The sequence below is a fragment of the Ranitomeya imitator genome, chromosome 5 (genome assembly GCF_032444005.1).
Source record: "Ranitomeya imitator isolate aRanImi1 chromosome 5, aRanImi1.pri, whole genome shotgun sequence".
Classification (NCBI taxonomy): Eukaryota; Metazoa; Chordata; class Amphibia; order Anura; family Dendrobatidae; genus Ranitomeya; species Ranitomeya imitator.
The window spans coordinates 107,034,877-107,054,309 of record NC_091286.1 but is presented as its reverse complement, the minus strand read 5'-3'; the positions used below and the strand labels follow the sequence as shown (position 1 = coordinate 107,054,309).

The 19,433-nt window shown below is 43.1% G+C and overlaps 1 protein-coding gene across 2 annotated transcripts in view; it reads left to right on the top strand.

Annotated features, from left to right (window-relative positions):
• RMDN2 (regulator of microtubule dynamics 2) overlaps positions 1-19,433 on the top strand; it is a 157,588-nt gene that overhangs the window by 92,341 nt on the left and 45,814 nt on the right. For both annotated transcript variants that reach the window (XM_069769014.1, XM_069769016.1), the window contains 2 exons: positions 9,594-9,669; positions 12,435-12,512. In XM_069769014.1, the coding sequence (XP_069625115.1) occupies positions 9,594-9,669; positions 12,435-12,512 (154 nt within the window). The remainder of the gene's footprint in view (positions 1-9,593; positions 9,670-12,434; positions 12,513-19,433) is intronic.

Genomic DNA, 19,433 nt, shown 5'->3' with positions numbered 1-19,433 from the left:
GTGCTGAAAAATGCTATAGAATTTGCTTTGAATACACAAATTGTGAACCTAAACTAAGGCTATGTTCACACGTTGTGTTTTTGCTGCATTTTTTATGCCACGTTTAAGCAACTTACAAATAGTAGGTTTTGCTTAGTTTTTTGTGGCGTTTTTGATGGTTTTTGTTACTGCATTTTTGTCAAGGTATATTTGTCTCTTGTCCGTGCTGATAAAGTTTAGTGTATAAAAAAAATCTGATTCAACTTCATCAGGTTTTGGCACCAAAAACTGATACCTGTGTTTTTTGCAGCATATTTTCAGCGTTCTTCCACCACCCATTGCTTTCAATGGGCGAAAAATGCTAAAACAAGTGACATGCTGCATTTTTGCAAAAACAAAAAAAGCTCTTACAAGACAAAACAGTGAGGAAAAAAATCAGTGTGTGCAAGATTTCTGAAATTTCATAGACTCTGCTGGTACTGTGAAACACAGCTGAAAAAAAATCCACAGCAAAATCACAATGCCTGAACATAGCATAATAGTCTACTACATAAAAGAAAATCCTCCCAGAAACTGCTGATATTGCATTCCACCCCATTTAGTAGAAAAGGAATTACCATATGTACTCGAGTATAAGCCGATCTGAGTATAAGCCGATCCCCCTAATTTTGCAACAAAAAACTGGGAAAACTTATTGACTCGAGTTTAAGCCTAGGGTCGGAAATGCAGCAGCTACTCGTAAATGTCAAAAATAAAAATACGGTAGATACCAATAAAAGTAAAATTAATTGAGACATCAGTAGGTTAAGTGTTTTTGAATATCCATATTGAATCAGGAGCCCCATATAATGCTCCATACTGTTCATTATGGCCCCATAAGATGCTCCATACAAAATAGGCCCCATATAATGCTCCATACAGTTCATTATGGCCCCATAAGATGCTCCATATACAAATATGCCCCATATAATGCTCCATGCAGTTCTTTATGACCCCATAAGATTCCCCATATAATGCTCCATGCAGTTCTCTATGGCCCCATAGATGCCCCATATAATGCTCCATGCAGTTCTTTATAGCCCCATGTAATGCTCCATATAATGCTCCATGCAGTTCTTTATGGCCCCATAGATACCCCATATAATGCCCCATATAATGCTCCATGCAGTTATGGCCCCATAGATGCCCCATATAATGTTCCATGCCGTTCTTTATGGCTCCATAGAAGCTCCATATAACATTGTGCCACATGTAATGCTGCTGCTGCACTAAAAAAAAGTCATACTCACCTCTCGTCGCTGCTCCTCAGCGTCCCGTCTCTCCGCACTGACAGTTCAGGCAGAGGGCGGCGCGCACACTAATACGTTATCGCACCCTCTGACCTGAACAGTCACTGCAGAGGACGCGGAAGACGAGGCAGCGGTGGAATGCGGAAAGGTGAATATGACATACTCACCTGCTCCTGGCGCGGTCCTTGCATGTCCTACGGTCTCCGGGTGCGGCAGCTTCTTCTTGTAGTGAGCGATCACATCCAGTGACCGCTGAACAGGGGAAGAAACTGCCGAGCCTGAAGACCGTGGGACATGTGGGGACCACGCCAGGAGCACTGGGAGCAGGTGAGTATTTGACAGGCGTCGCTCCCCCTCACCCGCCGACCATGACTCGAGTATAAGCCGAGAGGGGCACTTTCAGCCCATTTTTGGGGGCTGAAAATCTCCCCCCCGTGCCTGTCATCATGAGCCTCCTGTGAATGCCGAAGTTCGAATCACCCCCCCGTCACCATGAAAAATAAAACTATTACAAAAAATTTAAAAATACACATTTGGTACCGCCGAGTTCAGAATCGTCCGATCTATCAAAGTGAACTCTGCTCCTTATTCGCCTCACTACTACTAATTAGAATACAATTTACAGGAAATAGTCACCAGACGGACAGAGGAACAGAATATATTTTGGAAATGCAGAATATGCCGTATACAATATGTAAACCCCAACTAACATTTATAATCTATATGTACAGTTGGGCCATTTTGGTTTAACACATTGAAATAAAGGGATAGAAATAAAACATAATGTAATAAATGTCTAAATACTTTTAAATACTGCTAAGGCCCTGGATAGCATCTAACTAAATACTTTTAATAAACAAATCACACTTCTTTGTAGATTATCATTGTATTATGTTAGGATGGAGCACTGTCGGAAACCTGTCCTAGAAGGTTAGGACGGGTCAGTTGTTTCTGAGCATGTGCAGTAGGAATCTCCGCTGCTGTGACCTGGAGATGGATAGACAGCATGTGCTATAGGCTATCTCTAGGTCACAGCAGCAAAGCATTGTCTTTTTTTTTTCCCCTCTCTTTTCTGTTCCAAGAGGATCCCTGTAAAGCCGGGGTCATATGAGTGTAGATTATCTCATGCAAGAGAATAGGATCGATCATGTAAATAACACTCCGATGAAACACTCATCAGATTTTGAGTAGAATGTCCGATAAGTGAGAGAATCGTAGCACAGATGAAAAGATGGAAGAGAAATCTTTTTTATCTTCTCCATTGTCTGTTTCCATGGAAATTAGACTGCATTCGGATGGCATTTGAGTGCAGCACGATGTGTTCCGTGCACCTATAGACTTGTATGGGTGTGCGTGATCCGAATTCTGAAGCCATGCTCATCATGCTGCAATTTGTTTTTCATACCGAATCTGCATGAGAAAAAAATCGCTGCTCCGCAATATAACATTGTTTAGAGTGCTATCTGATAAAACATGAGCTGGCACCCGTCCGATGTATTCACTTGTGTGAACGAGCACTTACGGTAATATTGTATTCTCACCCATCCCTTGTAGATTGTGAGCCTTCGCGGGCAGGGTCCTCTCTCCTCCTGTACCAGTCGTGACTTGTATTGTTCAAGATTATTGTACTTGTTTTTATTATGTATACCCCTCCTCACATGTAAAGCGCCATGGAATAAATGGCGCTATAATAATCTATATATATATAATTGTCTAAGGGGTACTTCCGTCTTTCTGTCCTCAACTTCTGTAACGGAAATCCCACGTCGCTGATTGGTCTCGGCAGCTGCCTGTCATGGCTGCTGTGACCAATCAGCGACGGGCACAGTCTGATTAGTCCCTCCCCTACAGTCACAGTGCCCACCGCCCGCTCTATACTCCCCGCAGTCAGTGTCCTCGGCGCTCCGCTCCATACTCCCCGCTCCCCGCAGTCAGTGTCCCCGGCGCTCCGCTCCATACTCCCCGCTCCCCGCAGTCAATGTCCCCGGTGCTCCGCTCCATACTCGCCGCAGTCAATGTCCCCGGTGCTCCGCTCCATACTCCCCGCTCCCCGCAGTCAATGTCCCCGGCGCTCCGCTCTATACTCCCCGCAGTCAGTGCCCGCTCCATAATCCCCTCCAGTAACCGATCACACAGGGTTAATGCCAGCGGTAACGGACCACGTTATGCCGCAGGTAACTCACTCCGTTACCTCCGCTATTAACCCTGTGTGACCAAGTTTTTACTATTGATGCTGCATAGGCAGCATCAATAGTAAAAAGATGTAATGTTAAAAATAATAAAAAAACAAAAATCCTGCTATACTCACCCTCCATTGTCCGCCGAGCCGCTCGCGCCGGCCGCCATCTTCCGTTCCCAGAGATGCATTGCGAACTTACCCAGAAGACTTAAGTCATCTGGGTAATTTTGCAATGCATCCTGGGAACGGAAGATGGCTGCCGCATCACACAGCTTCGCTGGATCCCAGGGGTGAGTATATAACTATTTTTTATTTTAATTACTTTTTTTGTAACAGTGATATGGTGCACACACTGCTAAATACTGTGTGGGCAGTGTTATATACCTACGTAACTGGGCAATATACTATGTGGCTGGGCAATATACTACGTGGCTCTGTGCTGAATACTACGTCGCTGGGCAATATACTACATGACTAGGCAATATACTACGTGACTGGGCAATATACTATGTCGCTGGGCAATATACTATGTCGCTGGGCAATATACTACATGACTAGGCAATATACTACGTGGCTGGGCAATATACTACGTGGCTGGGCAATATACTACGTGGCTGGGCAATATACTACGTGGCTGGGCAATATACTACGTGGCTGGGCAATATACTACGTGGCTGGTCAATATACTACGTGGCTGGGCAATATACTACGTGGCTGGGCAATATACTATGTGGCTGGGCAATATACTATGTGGCTGGGCAATATACTACGTGACTGGGCAATATACTACGTGACTGGGCAATATACTACATAGCTGGGCAATATACTACGTGACTGGGCAATATACTACGTGACTGGGCAATATACTACATAGCTGGAGAATATACTACATGACTGGGCAATACACTACGTGACTGGGCAATATACTACGAAGCTGGGCAATATACTACGTCACTGGGCAATATACTACATGACTAGGCAATATACTATGTCGCTGGGCAATATACTATGTCGCTGGGCAATATACTATGTCGCTGGGCAAAATACTATGTCGCTGGGCAATATACTATGTGACTGGGCAATATACTATGTGACTGGGCAATATACTACGTGGCTGGGCAATATACTACGTAACTGGGCAATATACTACGTGACTGGGCAATATACTACATAGCTGGGCCATATACTACGTGACTGGGCAATATACTATGTGGCTGGACAATATACTACATGACTGGGCAATATACTACATGGCTGGGCAATATACTACGTAGCTGGAGAATATACTACATGACTGGGCAATACACTACGTGACTGGGCAATACACTACGTGACTGGGCAATATACTACGTGACTGGGCAATATACTACGTGGACATGCATAATCTAGAATACCCGATGCGTTAGAATCGGGCCACCATCTAGTAATAATAATATTTATATATTGCATATTACACATATGCAATGCATTATGGGGCATTTAGCATGCTCAATTATATATTGTACAGTTCTACTTTAAATTCAAAATTAAGGTAAAAGTAAGCTTAATGAGCTTAATGAAGCGGAACCTTTGTAAAGCAGTCAGGAACTTCAGGCATTTGGAAAAGGAAATAGATTAGTTTTTTTCTTGTGTTATTTCTTCTGGTAGTTTAAGGAGCTGTCTCTTTAATGAATGAACTGTATTGACCCTTGGAGCTACTACACCCCCTCCTCCGCCTCCTCCTTGTGAGAAGTTCTTGCACGCCACCTCTGCAGCTGACAGCAGCACCAGCACGATTAGCCAGATTCTTTTCAGTGTTCTTTGATCACAGTCTGCATCCTTCCCCACTATGTTTGACAGCCTGGCCGAGACTCACGCAAGGCCAACTACTGTGTACTTTTCCAGGAACTGTGGCATTGCCTCTCACTGGCAGATTAATGGCAGCCTTATAATTAGTTGTGTTCTTGGATGTTTTTAGGGGATGTTTTTCTTTTCTACAGCACAGTTTATCGTTCTTTTTTCCAGGGGCTGAATTTGCCACCATTCTTTTTTTGCCATGGTTTACGCATGGGCAGCGAAGCAGAGAACAACTGAAACCTGGTTGGTTTTGTGATATGAGAGAATGACCTCTGCTCGGTTCTCAGAGGGTAAATTAGCATGGGCGAGACACTTCTTTTTTTTACAGTGCTTTTTGAAGGGTGAATAGATGCAGGAACAGGCTGCCTCTGTCTAGGGGAGGAATGGGCCATTCAGACCACTGCGTGTCAAGGATCCAGGGGCAATGGCCAAGACATTGATTTACAATGTCCTTCTTATGTAGGGAGCTGACCTAGCCTTCTCCGCAGTTCCAATATTTCTGCTACAGTTTTGATTTTTTTTATCATTTTAAAGTTAAAACGTTTGAAGTTATTTACAATTATCCAAAGGAATAACGTAAACGAATGACTATTCTAGTTTGTGTTGTGTATAGTTGTATCCAGCATGGAAATTGGTGACACTTGCGAATCCATTTATTAGGGGATTTGTTTTTATTCCCTTTTTTTTCCAGTCTATTTGCCGATCTATAGCTGCACTGATATAAAAAGCGGAGTACAAATGATGGCAGTGAAAGGATCAGCACCTGCGTCCTCCTCTGGGTGTTGTGCTTGTCAAAACAATCTCCTGGAGCAGCTTATTCCCAGAGTTAGACTTCATTCAGACGTCCGGTTTTCATGTACAAGTTCTGTCCGTGTTCTTCACTGATGGACTATCACAGGTACGAGTGGTCCACGGAGATATGTCCAATCTTTGATCCGAAGGTCTATCCGCCCGTGAAAACCTTTCGACGGACTGTCACATAGGAGAAGGTGGAGAAACTTTTTTTTTTTTTTCTTCAATGTACGAGAAAAACGAACGACACTCGAACCAAACACTGATCAAAATAATCAGTCGTTTTTTTTCTCGTGCGTGAAAAAACTGCCATCATCTGTACTCCAAATAATTACAGCCTATTTCCAACAAAGTCGAGGAGTGAGACAGGGCTGCAGCCTCAGTCCAACGCTCTTTAACATCTACATCAACGAGCTGGCAGTGGCCCTAGAGTCCTCCTCAGCACCAGGACTCACCCTCCATGACACCCAGGTGAAATTTCTGCTGTATGCAGATGACCTCGTGCTGTTATCACCAACTGAGAAAGGCCTCCAAGATCATCTGAAAATCCTAGAGACCTTCAGCAGCACATGGGCACTGCCAATCAACGAGAAAAAAACTAATATCATGGTGTTCCAGAAAAGAAAGCAGAAACCCACTGGCAATCCTACCTTTATGATAGACAACCGTCCACTTACTGAAACCAACAGGTACACCTACCTGGGCCTAGAACTCAGCCAGTCAGGGAGCTTCAAGCAAGCCATAGAGTCACTAAAAGACAAGGCATCCAAAGCCTTCTATGCCATCAGAAGGCGTCTGTACCACCTCAAGGCACCAGTAACCGTATGGCTAAAAATTTTTGACTCCATCATTGCCCCAATTCTTCTATACGGTAGTGAGGTCTGGGGCCCAGTCTCATACCCAAACTGGTCAAAGTGGGACGCTGGGCCGACAGAAATATTCCACCTAGAGTTCTGCAAGCATCTTCTCCAAGTCCATCGGAGCACATCAAATAGCGCCTGCCGAGCAGAGCTGGGCAGATTCCCACTACACATCGCAATAAAGAAGAAGGCGCTGTCATTCAAGGCTCATCTACAAAGTAGCAGTCCCAGCTCCTACCATCACAAAGCCTTCCTACACCAGGAAGCCTCAGGAAGCCTCCCAAGGAAAAGCACCCAAAGCCAGTCTGACCAAGCCATCAACCTCCATGGCCTGACAAAAGGTGAAATCCAGAAAATGGTACACAAAGTCAAAGAGGAATATCTCAGCATCTGGAGGAACGACATAAACAAATCCCAGAAACTGACAATATACCAGAATCTACAGAGGGAGTACAAACTGGCCCCATATCTAGAGAAACTAGAAAACCCCAAAGATCGACAGATCCTGAGCCGGTACAGACTGAGCGCCCACAGCCTACTCATCGAATCCGGGCGGCACCTACAGAACTACAAGCCTCGAGAGAACAGACTCTGCCAGCAGTGCCCCCAGGAGGCCGTGGAGGATGAGGCCCACTTCCTGCTGAGGTGCCCCAAATACTCCGCAGTGAGGGACACTCACTTCAAGAGACTGTCTGATCTCCTCCCAGATTTCACCTCCAAGGAGGAGGAAGAGAAACTGCCGATAATACTGGGGGAAGAGGAAAGTGCAGTGGCCGTAGCAGCGGAATATGTCAGTGCCTGCCACAGACTAAGAGGAGCCTGATATGTCATGGACTCCCGTACCCCAACACTGGACATATCCCTATCCCCCGACTAAAGAGCCCGATATGTCATGGACTCCTATACCCCACCCTGGAAACATCCCCTATCCTCTAAAAGGAATTTGATATTCCCTGGACCTCTATATGCCCCCCCCTCCCCCACCCCCGTATTTTTACCATATGCTTTGGCAATGCTAACATGTACTTAGTCCTGCCAATAAAGCTCATTTGAATTTGAATTTGATAGCAACGTAAATAGACTGTGATTTCAAAGCTGATTATATGCTGATTTTTCATAAAAAGGAGGAAAAAGAGCCAAATCCCATAATAAAGCGATTTGCAAAATTTTATGACTTTCCATGCTGGACAAATTATTTAAAAAAAAAAAATTAGAAAGTTTATCGCTCTCAAAAAATTTTAAACACCAATTCAAAAGCTGTAACGGGGCCTCCTACCTCCCATGTTTATATGCTGCTGTATTCTTAGGCTATGTTCACACATTGTGATTTTGCTGCTTTTTTAATGCTAATTTTCAGCTGCATTTTACAGTGCCAGCAAAGTCTATGGATTCGATTAAGATGCAGCTGAAAATGTCTGAAATCTTGTGCACACAGCTTGTTTTTTTTTTTGTCCCCAGTACTTTGTGCTTTGCTTGGGTTTTGCAGAATAGGGGAGGTTACTTCTTTCAGTGTTTTTTCACCGTTTTTCACCCATTGATAGTAATGAGTGGTGAAAAAAATGCTGAAAAAACACTGGTATCAGGTTCTGCTGCGTTTTTTGTGGCAAAATCTTAATGAAGTAGAATCAGATTTTTTTTTTTTTTGTCACCAAACTCATCAGCATGCGCAAGAGACAAAAGTACCATGGCAAGAATGTAACAAACAAAAAAAAGCACAAAAAACGCAAGGAAAAAATGAGCAAAATCTACTTTTCTATTTTGCAGCTTCTTTACTGCCAAGAGAGCAAGTTTTGCGGCAGAAAAAACCTCAGCAAAAACGCCACTTGTGAACGCAGCCTAATATTGCTTTTTGATTCTGTCCGTTTACCGTTCTGGATGTGACGGTTTCCTTTACCCTCTTTAGCAATACCTCGGCACTTACTGTAGTGAAACATATTGATCCACAAATCACAATCTAAAACAGACCTGTCATCAGATGTCCCAATACGATATGCATATGTCATGAATTAAATCTCTTAGACCTGATGAGACTGGGGTGTTTGCATAAATCAGTGTCAGAAAGGCTGTATAATAATCCTCAAATTAAAATGAACTTTTTTATGATTCCAGCTAGTGCTAAGAGTATCAGGCAGGCAGGGCATCGTTCACATAGGAAGATACTGCTATTTGTATTTTGACTTTCAAAGTAAGTACACCAGCCTCATCGGGTTTAAGACATCTGTAATAATGAATACACTTAGTATTGTAAAATCTGATGATGCTTCGATTTTAAGTAGCTTTTCTTAATTCTTATGTGCGTGAAGATGAGAAAATGTCTCATAGAAGAGAGTAACATTTGTGATTTTAATTTCTCCTAGCTTCTCTCTTCCTCGAACACAAACCGCACCGTTGATATCTGGCAATTACGACTTTCTTCTGTACTGAAAAATCATGGTGGTCATCCAAACACGTTTATAGGACAGTCAGGGATCGATAACTTTCAACCAATATATTTTTGTAACACCGAAGGATTAATGGCAGAGTTCCAACAATGTTATTGTATTGCATATTTTTAAGTGAGATATTTAATAAATGAGTAGTAAAATCAATAGAGCAAATAGGCACTGTATTGGTAAATGTATCAATGATTAGGTTATTCTCAATTCTTTGATTTTCCAGGTATGCGATCATGTGTGGCTACATGTCTGAATTTGATAGTGTGCAGAATAAAATCAAGAACGGCTATCTCTTTAAGGTTTGTTGAAAACTTTTGCTAGAAAGGAGAGTGAACATATGAAGCTTAGATTCGCCCTTTAATCGTCAGGCTACGTTCAGACTAGCGTTGCGCGCCGCTGCGTCGGCAACGCACGACGCACACAAAAACGCGGCAAAACGCACGCAAAAACGCTGCGTTTTGCGACGCGTGCGTCGTTTTTTGCCGAAAATCGGACGCAAGAAAAATGCAACTTGCTGCGTTTTCTTGGTCCGACGCTAGCGGCAAAAAAGACGCAAGTGTTGCAAAACGCAACACACAAAAACGCATGCGTCCCCCATGTTAAACATAGGGGCGCATGACGCGTGCGTCGCCGCTGCGTCGCCCGACGCTAAGGCGACGCACACTAGCAGAACGCTAGTGTGAACGTAGCCTTAGTCCACAGTTTTATAGATGTAACCTATTAATTTTGAGATGCAGCATGTATCATAGCTTATCGCTGCATTCATTTACTATTGCAGGCATCAACCTGTGTCACTTCAGCTGTACTACAACACTCAGCATGCAATCACAGACCCCTGACAGAACGCTGCTGTCAGGCCGTGCTAGGACTTGTATTTTCACAGCAGCTGTTATGCCACAAATTACGGACCCCCATACCGCTACAATGATGTTACCAATCGGTAGTTGGTTAATAAAGAATGTATCAGAAAGATACGAGCGCTCATGATAACATGCGGAGGATTGTGGGATCCTGCGCTGCATGTCAGGATCCCTCAACCGGGTTGTTTGGACTCAATCTTGGCTTAAAGTTGGGACCTTCATGCAGTCCTTAGAGCACTTGCCAGAGTTTTTGGTAATAGTTGTTATTTAGAAAATTCATTAGTCTGTGTCTGCCCTTTGTTTTCTTAAGTAAAAAGTGAAGACTGGTTGTAGGTTCACTTTAAGGCTGTGTGCACACGTTGCGGTTTTTTCGCGATAAAAACGCATAAAAAAACGCATACAAAAGCATCCTATCATTTAGAATGCATTCTGCAATTTTTGTGCACATGATGCGTTTTTTTCCGCGAAAAAACGCTTTGCGGTAAAAAACGCAGCATGTTCATTAATTTTGCGGGTTTTTTTGCGTTTTTCCCACTATATAATGCAATGGGAAAGCTCCGGAAAAAAACGCATGCGGATTTCTTGCAGAAAATGTCCAGTTTTCTTCAGGAATTTTCTGCAAGAAATTCTTACGTGTGCACATAGCCTAAAGGTTTTTGAGCTTCTTTTGGGGGGGAGCAATTTTCTCATATTTTTTTTTTTTTTTAAATCTATAAATCAATAAATAAATAGCTAGCCGTTTTGGAAGAATTTTTTTTGTCTTTTCAGTCAAAAAACACCTAAAAAAAAAAAAAAAAAAAATTCAGCCATTTTGTTGACTTGACATTGACGTGTAAATTATAGAGCGACTTTATAGTGGAAAATACCTGAAGAATGGTCAGATCATTTCTTTTAAAAAGAATCTGTCACCAGGTTTTTGTTATCTCATCACTTAGGCTATGTGCACACGTTGCGGATTTGACACTGCGGATCTGCAGCTGTTTTCTATGCGTTGTACAGTACCATGTAAACGTATGGAAAACAAAATCCGCAGTGCACATGCTGCGGAAAAAGACGCGAGGAAACGCAGCGTTGTATTTTCCACAGCATGTCAATTGTTTGTGCGAATTCCGCACCGGTTTACACCTGCTCCATAATAGGAATCTGCAGGTGTAAAACCGCAGGTGAAATCCGCACAAAAACCGCAGGTGGAATCCGCACAAAATCCACGGGTAATCCGCAGTGCAGTTTACCTGCTTATTTTGAAAAAAACAGTGCAGAAAAATCCGCACACCAATCCGCAACGTGTGCACATAGCCTAAGTGTATTGGGTGCAGCAGCAGTAACACAATTCGTTTTTAGATGTAGCAGAGCTCAAATGCTAATTCCCTCTACACCCCTGACTAGCAGTGTTCTGTATATATTGTATTTTGACCTAAACTGCTCATCAGTGGAAGGGCGGAGCTGGACCAGGGTGCAGGAACAGGCCCCTAATCTGGCAGGAATAATCTCCTACTGATAAAATCCTCATTGTATTGAAATACACACAGCCTAATAAGTCGCATATTACTGAAAGCAGTGTCTCAGCCCCTACCTTATGCTGCCTACAGATTAAGTAGCAAAAATTTTCTGATCGAATCCATTTAACGGCTTCACGTTTCTGAAAATCTGAAGGTAATAAAAACTGATTATAACCCTGAACATATGAACAGCAAATAGTTTTTTTTTTAAGGTTTTTTTTTTTTTCTCTGAAATGTACCTGATCCAAAGAAGCCTGAAAAAAACTCTATGTGCACATACCCTAACACCACAACCTCTGCCTTTCTAAATGTGCCTCGGTGTGCTGATTAACGCTTTAGGGCACATTCGCATGCCTAGGTCTGTTTTCGTGAATGCAAAAATAACGGGTTTGTTGACAACAGATGACGTATACGTACCAGCCATTTTTAATGGAGCCTCGTGTATTGCAAAAATAGATAAAAATGGATATGCTCTGAATGTGACAGAATGCACATACAATACAGACCAGAATCACTGGGATATTAATGTATAAAGCAGGGCTGTTTCTGTAAATGTAATGTAAATAGGGAAAAATAATTATTTGTCATGTTGGAGCAAAGGTCTCCAGACATCCAAAATAGGTTTCGCAAATTGGTAATATTTGATAATCACCTGCTGGTTTTATCAATGAAATAAAGAATAACTAAATTATGTTCACATTTCAGGAGCATTTGGACAAAGCAATACAACTCCATCCAGAAGAGCCTCTTCAATACTACCTCTTAGGCAGATGGTGCTATGCTGTAAGTAGTCATTGTATCATTGGTTATTTATGGTCTGACTTACGCCTGCTCTGACTTACGCCTGCTCTGACTTACGCCTGCTCTGACTTACGCCTGCTCTGACTTACGCCTGCTCTGACTTACGCCTGCTCTGACTTACGCCTGCTCTGACTTACGCCTGCTCTGACTTACGCCTGCTCTGACTTACGCCTGCTCTGACTTACGCCTGCTCTGACTTACGCCTGCTCTGACTTACGCCTGCTCTGACTTACGCCTGCTCTGACTTACGTCTGCTCTGACTTACGCCTGCTCTGACTTACGCCTGCTCTGACTTACGCCTGCTCTGACTTACGCCTGCTCTGACTTACGCCTGCTCTGACTTACGCCTGCTCTGACTTACGCCTGCTCTGACTTACGCCTGCTCTGACTTACGCCTGCTCTGACTTACGCCTGCTCTGACTTACGCCTGCTCTGACTTACGCCTGCTCTGACTTACGCCTGCTCTGACTTACGCCTGCTCTGACTTACGCCTGCTCTGACTTACGCCTGCTCTGACTTACGCCTGCTCTGACTTACGCCTGCTCTGACTTACGCCTGCTCTGACTTACGCCTGCTCTGACTTACGCCTGCTCTGACTTACGCCTGCTCTGACTTACGCCTGCTCTGACTTACGCCTGCTCTGACTTACGCCTGCTCTGACTTACGCCTGCTCTGACTTACGCCTGCTCTGACTTACGCCTGCTCTGACTTACGCCTGCTCTGACTTACGCCTGCTCTGACTTGGGCTTCTTTTACACTCACCGGGTTTTTTGCGGCACGTTATTGAGGGCCGTATCCCTGTAATTTTCACGGACTGCTTGCGGATCACCGTTTTTCGGGTTTCCAATACTATGGAAATACTAATCAACACTGATTTCCCTTAGAATCTTAAAAGAAGGGAGCTTTACCAGTGTAAGACATGTAGGTCAGGAGAGCAGACTGTCAGTCATTACATCTCACACTGGAAACTCCAGATTTCATGTAAAATAATCTTCGGACGCAGATTCTCATGCAGAACAGTGTCCGGCCCATAGTCCTGAACAGCTCATTTACATATTAAGAAAATGTGGTTTTCTCTGGAAGAAGACATCAGATCTCAGATGTCCAATTATCATTTTATTCAACTGGCATGTGCATATAGGCAGCTTACCCTCTTTATGACATCTACCGTAGATGTACAGTGCATACCCAGCAGGCCATGACTGCATGTTACATCCAGGACCTGCCTCTAACAATCATGGGTGGAGCGAAGTATTTTGGGTGTAAACCTGTTAAATACCGCTGTCAAACTGACAGCGACATGTAACGCGTATCAGCATGGGGCCCATCCGCGCACCCGCGACCTGATCTCGAGTCACCGATGGGTTGCTATGACAGGTTCTGCTGAAGACCCCATGCTTGTCTTTACAAACCCTTCCTGTGGCCGTGCTTCAAAGGAGACATTGATTTTTGCTATACGCAGCAATGTTGTAAATTGCCTACCTTTCTCCCCATTGACAATAAAGATATTATAAATTTATTGCCGCATTCAGAAAAGTCAAATCTATCAAATTTGTAAAATAATTAACAGATCGGTAAACATCGTGAATGAAAAAAAAAAAAAAACAAGAATGCCAAAATTAGGCTTTTTTGGTCGCTGCAATTCCACACAAAATGCTGTAACAAGCGATCAAAATGTCACATCGGTCTCAAAATGGTATGTGTAAAAATGTCGCCTCACCCGAAAAAATAAGCCCTCACACAGCTCCGTCGAATGAAAAAATGTTATGGGTCTCAGAAAACACAACCCCAAAAAATGTTATTTGTAAATTTCTGATTCATTTTTTTCACCATTAAAAAGTAAAAGAAACTGGACATGTTTGGCGTCATCATAATCATACTGCGAGGTAATTTTTTTTGCAAAATGTACAGCCTAAAAACAGTTCCCAAAAAATATTATCTGCCCATTTGTAATTTCCCCCCCCCTTTTTCCAGTACACTATGTGATAAAATGAATGTTGTCATTCAAAAGTACAACTCGTCCCACAAAAAACAAGCCCTCATATGTCCATGTGGACAAAAAATAAAAAAGTTATGGCTCAGAGAAGAAGGGGAGGAAAAAACTGAAACGCAAATATAGGGCTGATATACAGCATTCTGTAATGCTGTATTTCTGCTCCCAACCTGACCTGCCATAGAAGAAAAATATGTTTTATTATACTCCCCTGCGAGCGGTCCAGGCCGATGGGCATCGCTGGTCTTCGTTCGGCACCTCCCATCTTCTTACGATCCCTGTCCTCCTTGCTTCATGTGGATGACGCGTCCCTTCATCATCCGCACACAGTCTAGTCGGCAATGCGTTCCTGTGCAAGCGCACTTCTCTGCCCTCTGAGTTCAGAGCAAAATACTGCAGTGCGTATGTGCTGGGCCTCTTTGACCTTTGCCGGCACCTGCGCACTGCAGTACTTTGCTCTGTCCTCAGAGGGCAGAGAAGTGCGCCTGCACAGGAGCGCGTTGCCGAGGAGATGCGTCATCCACACAAAGCAAACATGAGTGCGGCATCGCAAGAAGAAGGGAGGCGCTGGACCAAGAAGAGCGACACCCCACAAACTGTACCGCCCTGCTGGTGAGTATAATAAGTTATTTTTCTTATCTTGCAGGTCGGGTTGGGGGCTGATATACAGCATTGTAGAATGCTGTATACCAGCCTTGAAAGGTGATGGCCGCATCTCTTATCGGCCAAACCTGGTGACAGGTTCCCTTTAAAAGGGTTGATCATACTGACAAAGATTTGCTTGAAGAGTTGAACAGCACAAATGCTTTCAGCCATAGCTTGCCATTTGTGAAAGTCATTTTCCTCTTGGCTACTAGGTCGACCATTTATCCAGATTTAGTCCTTGCCCAGATGGAAATCCATAGTCGATATCCTGAAAATGACTCTCCCTGTTAGAGGAAAGAAATATATCTTGGTACCGTGTTAGCCAGTAGATAGAAAAATATTTAGAATTGAGAGTCCTCAGTGGTTGATACCTTTTAATGGCTAACTGAAAAGATGGTAACAAATTGCAAGCTTTCGAGACTACACAGGTCTCTTCATGAAGAGACGTATGTAGTCTCGAAAGCTTGCAATTTGTTACCATCTTTTCAGTTAGCCATTAAAAGGTATCAACCACTGAGGACTCTCAATTCTAAATATTTTTCTCCCTGTTAGGGAATATTCAAAAAACCATAATGTGCCCAAACTGCATTACTTCTCAAGCGGTGAATATCTATGTAAATCCGTTTCTGCCCAAGCAAGACAAAAGTGTACTAAGAGTGATTTATTGGCTAACCCGAAAACTAACATGGTACCACATTGTACGTCTATAAAACAGGTGAATACAAAGTCAACCAGCTGTAGGTCCAGGAGCTGTTCTCACTACAACCCTGAGTTTCCTGTAAGTCACCATCTTGGCAGTTTAGATAAGACCTATAGATCTGAAACACTGGAGCAATGCTTATCCACAGTTATATGTCAGTTGAAGTATATTCTCAACTCCTAGAGATGACAGATGGGTGTAGAAAGGGTGGAATAGTTAAAAATACTCACATCCATCAGGAAAATTATCATTCCCACCAACATCCTATACAAGATTGCAATTATCAGTCTTCCACAGGAAAACGACTTCTCATTGGCATGTTGACACACTTATTCCATAGTGCTGCCCCCACCAGATTAGAATGTCCTTTCTGGACTTTTTGGTGATTGAAAGAAATAAAGAGAGATGCTTAAAGAAATGTGGTAGGTGCAGACTGGGCTTTTTGTCTTGGTTCTTTCTCAGGGTCCTTGGTCACATCCATTGTGCACTTCTCATTTGTGTTTTTTGTTTTACAAGTGAACAGATAGATGAAAAGTAGTGTGTGTAATTAAGAAGGCTCGTTTGTTGTCCTTTCATTGCATACTTTGGAGAGTTTGCCCACTGTGCAGGGGATGGCAGACTTCCCACCAAGTATAGGACAGTCGGTTGTTCCCAGTGGAATAATCCTGCACTCAATAGTAGACTGGGTCGTCTCCCAAGCCGTACTTTCTAAAGCAGCTACACTTGCTACCATCTTAGAGTATCTTCTCTGCGGCATCAATATACAATAAGGCTACGTTCACATTTGCGGCTTTGGACGCAGCGGCATCGCCGCAAAACAACGCACGCGTCATGCTTCCCTTCCCTAACATTGGAGACGCATGTGCGTTCGTTTTCATGCGTTTCGGTGCGTTTTGCGACGCATGCGTCTTTTCGACGCACCTGGCAGTGCATTGCAAACGCAACATGTTGCATTTTTTCTGCGTCCAAAATTTAAAAAAAACGCTTGCGTCGCACTTGCGTTGTATTTGCGTCGTCGAAACTTCAAAACCTCCATTGAAGTGTTTTGGCAACGCAGAAGACGCAAGTACTTGCGTTGTTGTGCGTTGTAGGACGCATGCGTTCTTTACTTTAAAAATAGAGACACTGAAAAGACCCTATATATTAAAAAAGGGTTGAACGCATGCGTCAAAAATGCATGCGTTCTACTTGCGTCTTTCGTGCGTTGCGTCCACGACGCTGTGTTCAAAGCCGCAAATGTGAACGTAGCCTTAGCGTTAAGTTTGCAGATGATGAGTAAATGCATTATTTGGCCAACTATATCTTGCTGGCAGAATCTTCTTTTGGTTGAGTGGTTACACTACCGGTGTTTTTACAGCATTCCTGTAATCTATGGGGCCAGTTCCAGAATTCTAGATACTAAATTGTTCATAAAACGTTGTAATAATGTGTTCTGTATTTTTTTTATAGTGTTTCCAAAGTTAGGTGTACTTCTTAATTGATCATTTTTCATTGCTTTGTTGACTTTTATACAAGCTAATAATTAGTGATCATTAACAATCGTCCTATGGTAAAAATAATCTATGGCCACTATCGGGCTACGATGGAACTAAAACACTCTGTAATGTCTTAATGGTTTTTGAAGACACACAGGGAAATTTATTATTATTATTATTATTATTTATTCTTTTTAAATTATAATACCACAAATTCACAGTAAGGTTGTAAATATATTTTTGGAATAGTCTGTGTTGTTGTGACTAATCTGTGACTAACAGTCCCCTTTGCAACTTGAAAAAAATCCATGGGGCAAGGTGCTAAAAATAACGCCTATATATTTGTCATTCGGAAATGTCTGGCTCACACCCTGACACCTACTAGATAAGTTGACTCACTTGTTCGGTACTTGAACTTATTGGACTTCCTCCTCCTCTGTGATTCATCCAGCTAAAATAGTCATTACTCCAAAAATTAATTTTATAATCATCACATAGTGCAGTGAGTCTTGCTGTCCACACTCCGCCACGCTGCAAGTGTTCTCATGTAAACCATTGGTCTAATCTACTATATAAAGCTGAATGTGTGTGTGTGTGTGTGTGTGTGTGTGTATGAGTGTGTGTGTATGTCCGAGATTGGCATCTGCACCGTCGCAGCTACAGCCACAAAATTTTGCACAGTCACACGTCTGGACCCCGAGAGCGTCATAGGCTATATTGTGAGGCGAAATTTTAACCCCGCGCTTTCCAATTCACCAAACAATTTTGCCCCTATCTACATAATGGATAATGGGGAAAAAAGTGAAAGGAAAAGTGTTGGAGGCGTCGCAGCTACAGCAACAAAATTTTGCACAGTCACACGTCTGGACCCTGAGAGCGTCATAGGCTACATTGTGAGGTGAAATTTTAACCCCGCGCTTTCCACTCACCAAACAATTTTGCCCCTATCTACATAATGGGGAAAAAAGTGAAAGGAAAAGTGTTGGAGGCGTTGCAGCTACAGCCACAAAATTTTGCACAGTCACACGTCTGGACCCCGAGAGCGTCATAGGCTATGTTGTGAGGTGAAATTTTAACTCCGCGCTTTCCAATTCACCAAACTATTTTTCCCCTATCTACATAATGGGGAAAAGTGAAAGGAAAAGTGTTGGAGGCAAATTGACAGCTGCCTGATGTGAACAAGGGGGACTTAAAGAGTGAGAGCGATGGCGCCAAAGAGTATATACCGTACAGTTGCTAAGGTGGGACCCCGACATGGGATACTCACCACACACGGGGATATGAACACACACACAAAATGCGCCACACACTACCACGTGCTTGAACACATATACCACCCTCAGCACACATTTCACCACACATATACCAACCTCGCCACATAAAAGTCGAAACACAAAAGTCGCCGCTCAAAACTCACCACGCGCAAAACTCGCCACATGCAAAAAATAGGCTCACGCAAAACTCGCCACAAGTGCAAAACTCACCTCATGGAAAACTCGCCACACGCAAAACTTGCACATGCGGAAAAATTGCCACATGCACAAAATTTGCAACATATGCAAAAGCTGCCTCACACAAAACTTGCACATACTCAAAAGGCACCAGACATGAAACTCACCATGCGCAAAACTCGCCATGCGCAAAACTTGCTGCACACAACTTGCTACACTAACCTGTCACATGCAACTCGACACACAAAAAGTTGCTACACGCATGTTGCCACACAAAACTCATCTCACAAAAGTCACTACATGCATGTCGCCACACACAACTCAACACACACAACTTGACAAACGAAACTCGCCCTAAAACACACACAAGTCTGGTATTAGCCTTCAAAAATAAAAATCTGATTAATAAGCAGACAAACTACAAGAGCAACAAATGTACCATATAGGAAATACGGCAGCTGTCAGTCACATGACCTGTCTATTATGTGTATGTGTGAGCTAATATATACTGCCGGGGGGAGGGCTTCCTGTTGGCTGGGGATTTATCAGGCTTCCAATTTATCTTACAAATACTGAGGTAAAAATACTGAGCAAATAACGTGTTAACGAGGTCTAATACAGGAGATCACACAAGTATAT